Source organism: Verticillium alfalfae, genomic scaffold (assembly GCF_000150825.1).
Source record: "Verticillium alfalfae VaMs.102 supercont1.1 genomic scaffold, whole genome shotgun sequence".
Taxonomy (NCBI): Eukaryota; Fungi; Ascomycota; class Sordariomycetes; order Glomerellales; family Plectosphaerellaceae; genus Verticillium; species Verticillium alfalfae.
In genome coordinates this window covers 4,491,795-4,497,483 of record NW_003315038.1, presented here as the reverse complement: position 1 = coordinate 4,497,483, position 5,689 = coordinate 4,491,795, and the positions used below count along the sequence as shown (strand labels likewise).

The 5,689-nt window shown below is 58.6% G+C and overlaps 2 protein-coding genes and 1 non-coding gene across 3 annotated transcripts; 2 read left to right on the top strand and 1 right to left on the bottom strand.

The window, feature by feature from the left end:
* Positions 1-268: 268 nt before the first annotated feature.
* On the top strand, positions 269-1,327 carry VDBG_01370 (conserved hypothetical protein; the record flags this gene model as incomplete). The annotated part of the gene is made up of 1 exon (XM_003009641.1): positions 269-1,327. One exon carries the CDS (start codon positions 269-271, stop codon positions 1,325-1,327), a length of 1,059 nt encoding a protein of 352 aa, XP_003009687.1.
* Positions 1,328-1,906: 579 nt separating this feature from the next.
* On the top strand, positions 1,907-1,979 carry VDBG_15027. Its single transcript has one exon. It is a non-coding gene; the product is annotated as a tRNA-Lys (tRNA).
* A 154-nt stretch (positions 1,980-2,133) lies between these two features.
* Positions 2,134-4,787, bottom strand: VDBG_01369 (UDP-glucose,sterol transferase; the record flags this gene model as incomplete). The annotated part of the gene is made up of 5 exons (XM_003009640.1): positions 2,134-2,878; positions 2,945-3,295; positions 3,364-3,900; positions 3,956-4,652; positions 4,703-4,787. 5 exons carry the CDS (start codon positions 4,785-4,787, stop codon positions 2,134-2,136), a joined length of 2,415 nt encoding a protein of 804 aa, XP_003009686.1.
* Positions 4,788-5,689: the final 902 nt, after the last annotated feature.

Genomic DNA, 5,689 nt, shown 5'->3' with positions numbered 1-5,689 from the left:
TTCCTGCTCTGCAAAAGCCCCGACGCCCATTCGACCGAAGAACGCACCCCAGTCTCAGGATGTCAGCACCGGCAGCTCCGTCGTCGGCTCACATGCCTCCCAGGCCGGCTCAGCACCGAGCCAGAACCCGTCACCACACTCGGCAACTCCAGCACACCCAAGCCCGCACCCCTTCATCGCCCAACGGAAGGGCAGCGGTGTTCCTCCGCTGCAGCCACAGTCCGTATCTCCGCCACACGCCAAAGGCCCTAACGCAGGACCCTTTGGCATGCCTCCCGGCATCTCTCACCCGCCTGGATTTCCGATGCCACCTCCGGGTTTGGCCCACCGACCTCCGCCACACGATCCCATGTTTGCTCAGTTTGGAGGATTTCGGCCGCCCCCTGGCATGGGAATGCCTGGACCTCCAGGTCTCAACGGTATGAATGGGCCTCCGGGCAGGGGTTTCCCGATGCCGCATCCGCCCCCAGGCTTCTCTCAGCCTTTCGGCGAGCCCATGCCGCCGAATGGACCTCCTCACGTATCGCACACGCGCCAATCGTCAGGCGGCTTCGAAAGCGGCCCTTCCATGGCTTCGCAGCCCATAGGACGGCCTGCGCCGATTGGTCGACCAGGCAGCGTAGTCCACGGGCAGGGATCAGACCAGGTAGATGATGTCTCCGACCAGCACCTTGGGAGCAGCGCCTTGCTCGACGATTCGGAGGAGCCGATTCGGGCGGCCACTGCGAGACAACTACACCAGGCACCTGGACCTGGACCTCGACAGGCTTTCCCCAGCACACCGTTTGGCATGGACGCCGGCATGCACCTGCAGAGTAATCCATGGAGTAACCCGTCGCCCTTCGCCGCGTTTGGCCCGCCGCCCGGTCTTGGTGGCCCAACCTGGGGCAACCCTTTGGCAGCTATCCCGCCCATGCCGTCTCTGGCAAATCTCCGGACAGGAGGCAATCCTCGGTCTGTCGCGGTGCGACGCATGCTCTGCCGCGTTTGCAAGGAGTTGCAAGGCAGGGGAGTGGACGGCACGGACGGCTTTGCGGACTTGAATATCATCATGAGCGAGGTGGAACAGCTCAACCGCATGGAAGGCGTTAGCCGTGAGGTCATATCGGAATCGGAGATTCTAGACCTCGCAGAGACAGAGGGTACGCCACACAACGGCGGAGGCGTTTTCGATATCCGCAAGGATGTCAGGGGCCCCGGCAAACATGCGGTACGTTGGGTGCCAGACCTTGTCGGCGACATGGCACAGCCACCTCGGGCCGTGGGCGAAATTGGCAGCCCGGTCATTGGCACCGGTCATCCGGCATTCCCCATGCGAGGATCGTAGGAGCGTCCGTCCACGGGAGGTTCTGCTACGACGTGCTCCTCAGAGGAAGCAGCCGGGGGGGAGGCGCCCAGAGCGAAGACGAAACATCGGCCGCTCTTCAGGGCGATACAGTCAGCCATGCGCATGCGGCGGTACTCGAGTACGTCGGGAGACGATGAGAGCCAGGAGGCTGGGATGAAGGGCTGAAGGGCAAAGCGAGTTATGTGCATCCATGCATCTTCTACTTGGTAGCCAAGCAAACATCGAGGCCGACATGAGATCGGCGCTGCAAAGGATGCGAAGAGAGCATTCTGTGTGAGCATTGTTGTCTAGAGTAGGCAGAGCCATGTATGAGGATTCTAGTCAACACGACTGAACAACTTGTTCAAGCATTGTGAAATGGTGTACAAGGTGCTGTGGGGTGTGGTGAGACTGACGGTGGTCTGGACAACATCAACTGGCAGCGAGACTGACATAGGCAGGCAACTCGACATCTCGATTCCGAGAGGATGGTGTTATCACGACAAAGAGTTCGTGGACCCCGGCTATAGGGAACTTGATATCTCCCTGCGTGAGGAATTTGTAACAAGCAACCTAGCCGCCCGGCTAGCTCAATCGGTAGAGCGTGAGACTCTTAATCTCAAGGTTGGGGGTTCGAGCCCCCCGTTGGGCTCAATTCCTGACGCATCCGTTGGATATTCATGTTTTTGACGGGTCATTTCCGTTTTTTTTGTGCCAATCTCTCTCTCATAGTAGTCTTCCCGTCTGCACATTACTTTTGTCTAGATGCTTCTTCGTTTGCATTCATATTGATGTAAGTGGTACTCCTATTGGTGTCGTGACCGCTTGAGTAACTCGAAATCTGCAACAACCACTGAGTCGACCTTGGAAGACTCGCCGCCTTGCCGTATGAGCCAGATCCCCTCCTCCCTCTTTGCGCTTTCGATACTTTCTCTCGCTGTCGACCTCACCGTCGCCCTGATCCCGCGATATGCCCCTTGCACTGGGTATGCGACCAATCCGCCGACAGCGGCCCCCGTCTTGGCGGCCAAGCTCACAACGCCCTTTGCCAACCCCTTCGCGACCCCCATCGGGCCTTCGTCCCTCTTCCCCCGATAGGTATACGTCACAATGTCCATCGCCGCGCCGGCTATCCCGTTCCGAAACTCCTGGCCCGCAACAGCGGCCCCGCTCTTAAAGTCCCGCACATCGGCGTGCCTCTTGACGTCCTCCCCGTAGAGGCGCGGCACGGCGCGCAGCCCCTCCGTCGCGGCGAGCGGTATGCTCACCAGAACGCCCTTTGCGACGCTCGTGACAATCTTGCCGGCACGTGCTGAGGTTGCCACTGCCACAGAAGGCGACGCCTTTTCGGCCGCCGGAGATGAGGCGCCCGAGCCACGGGCAGGCGAGTGCTGCCGACTTGTGCTTGACTGACGGGCTTCCGAGATGGGCTCGTAGACGAGACGGGCCGTGGCCTGGCCCATGTCTGCGAGGGTCGAAACCGAGGCAGCCGAGATGGCGGTGATGGGGTCCCAGCGCTGGATGTCGATTGTGAACGGCTTGGTCTCGTGTCTGTGCAGGTGTGCAGGTTAGCATATCATATTGTAAAGGCAGGTAAATCAATGGAACAATGCTCACAGCTTCAGCTTCTTCTCTTCAAGCACGCCCCGGGCCATGAGAATTGCCACAGCCCTCTTCGACAGACGCACGGCGCGGTGCTCCCCCTTGTACGACCACGCCGCCGTCTCCTGCGGAAACAGCTCGCACCGCAGTCCCGCGCGCGGAAGATGCTTGTGAAACGCCTCGACAGCGACGCGCGCGCCCTGCTCGACGGACATGGTGTTTGCAATCTCAAGTGCCGCCGCTAGAGCCCGTGGGCTCAGCGCGTACGAGAGACCGTCGGCGAGCTTGCGGGAGGTGAGCGCCGCGTAGGGGATGGGTGGTGGTCCGGCGCCTGCTTCGGCGATCATGTGGCCCCAGAATGGTTGGCTGAAATGTCAGTCGTGGGTTGGCTTGTCTCGGGGCGGGTGCTTAGGGAGGGAAGACATGTCACATACTCGCCGAAAAAGGGTACGACGATTGTCGGCTTGCCGTAGCCCAACCCGCAGGCCGTGGTGCCCGCGCCACCATGGTGTACAACAGCTGCGACCTGTTGAAAGAGCCACTCGTGTGGGCATTCGCCAATGTGGAAGATATCGGGACTTGGCTCCGCATCCGTCTCGCTCGCGAGGTTTGTCCAGCCGCTGGATATGATGGCGCGTATGCCGAGAAGGCGGACTGCCTCGTGAATGATTGTGGCGATGCGATCGGCGTCGTCGACAACAATGCTGCCAAAGCCAATATATACGGGTCGCGACCCAGCATCGAGGAACTTGCGCAGCGCGGCTGGGGGGTCGTATTTCGGGGCGTCGCGGAAGACAAAGCCGCAGACGTCAATGTTGGAGCCCCAGTCGACTGGTCTCGGCACCAGCGCAGGTGAGAAGAAGTAGGCAAAGGGGATGGCGAGGCTTTCGAGAAGTCTGCAGCCTTCACTCGTTGCGATCGGCTCCAGGCACAGTGTATCCTCGCGCCATCTGTTGACGATGTCGCCGAGTCTGTGACCATTCGTTAGCTTTCCCATGATCTCTCTAGAACTATCGTCATATTCACCCTTTCCAAGTCATAAACTCGACAATGCCATACGACATGTACTTTCCAGCGGATGGCCCCTCGTCTTTGCCCTTTAGGTTGGCTAGCGGGTGCGGGAACGCCCTCGTACTCGTCCACGGCATCGTGAACATGACGTGCAATGGCACACCCAACGCCTGCGCGCAATGGACATGCGCAAACCCTGGTGGGTTGGCCACAATGGCGTCTGCCACGAATGGCGCCCCCGTTTCCGGATCAGCATCAATGCAGCTCCGCCAAAACCCGTCGAGCATCTCAGCTACCATTTTTCGCTTCGACTGAATGTCCCCCGCGCGTATGCTGCCCATGCTCGGTATCAGGCCTGGGTTCTTGACCATGTAGGCCATGAGTTCCGAGGGGTCACCGCCAACAGGGAAGAACTCGAGACCGGCAGACTGTACAAATGTGCGGAATGTATCGTGCGTAGCGAGGCGGACACGGTGGCCATGCTTCTGTAGCTCGTGGCCGAGGGCTGCAAAGGGTTGAATGTCGCCGCGGCTGCCGATGACCTGGATGAGAATATTGAGGTTGGGGGGCGGAGTGGACGTCAGGCTCAAGGGTCGAAAAGGCCTGGCATTCGCTGAGTCTTGAGAGGTCTGTGACGTGAGGATCTTGTCCAGCTGCTTGGAGGCCCGCGGGTCGATGTCGATGTCGACACGGCCGTCGCCTGGCTGCTCAGCTTTTTGTTCGGTTCAAAGTGACGTGTAACGAGTAAATGTGACTGCCTACCGTTGGTTTCATGGTCCTGGAGTGTCGGACTCAGCGAAAGGGTGTCAAAACCATCATCTTTCATGTTTGTCTTCGAATCATTCATGCTGGCGATGGGGCGCTAAATCCAAAGACCAGTTTTTCGTCGTCAAGCATGTCTTCGATGCAGAGGATTTTGGCACAAGGTTTTACCCCAGGGAGCCAAAAGTCAAATGATACAGGAGCCGGTGAGAAAACCAGAACAACGAGAACGTGCCCGTCGACACCCCAGGAATGATACAGGAGCCGGTGAGAAAATCAGAATAACTAGAACTTGCCCGTCGACCAGGTTCGGGATCACGACTGTCTATAAGGCTTAGATCGCGAGTCGGACGTCATTTTAAGACGCGAATCAACTGCTCTTCCTCGGTCTTCGGGCCGGACGCGCAACCCTGCACGGCCCTCCAGATCTGTAACAGTTCGCATGAATGTAGCGAAGGGCGTTCCAATGTTCGAGTCGTTGGCGGTGCTGTCATGCTGCGTGTCCGAATTTACGGGTAGAATACGCAAATCGTGGAGCACGATACCAGAACACAGCCCGCTGAAGCCGCTCTGGGGCCCGGCCCCGTCTGGAACTGACTCAGCGACCGCCGCCATCGCGTTCCCAGAGAAGAGAGCTCAGCTAATCAGTGATTTTGCGCATTTGATCGGGTTTGGGTCTCCACAAATTGTTGCTCTATTTCGAAGAAACGCCGAATAAATGCCAGAAGCATAGGTACGGAATCTGGTTCGACGGGGTCGACATATGGCGTCGGCAACGCCGTCCGAGGAAGGGTTCGTGAGCGTATGTAAAAAAGGAGGTTCCCCTGTTCTTTTTCGGCAGTTTGTTTTCGACTTCACTCTCAAAGATCAAACCTAGAATCATCTCCATCGCTCGCGTCCGACTTGAACATGGGGGCGCCTTCGCAATTCTTTCCAGCACCAAACCCTGATCCAACAGCCGGAACCCACATCGAACACAGTTCAGAA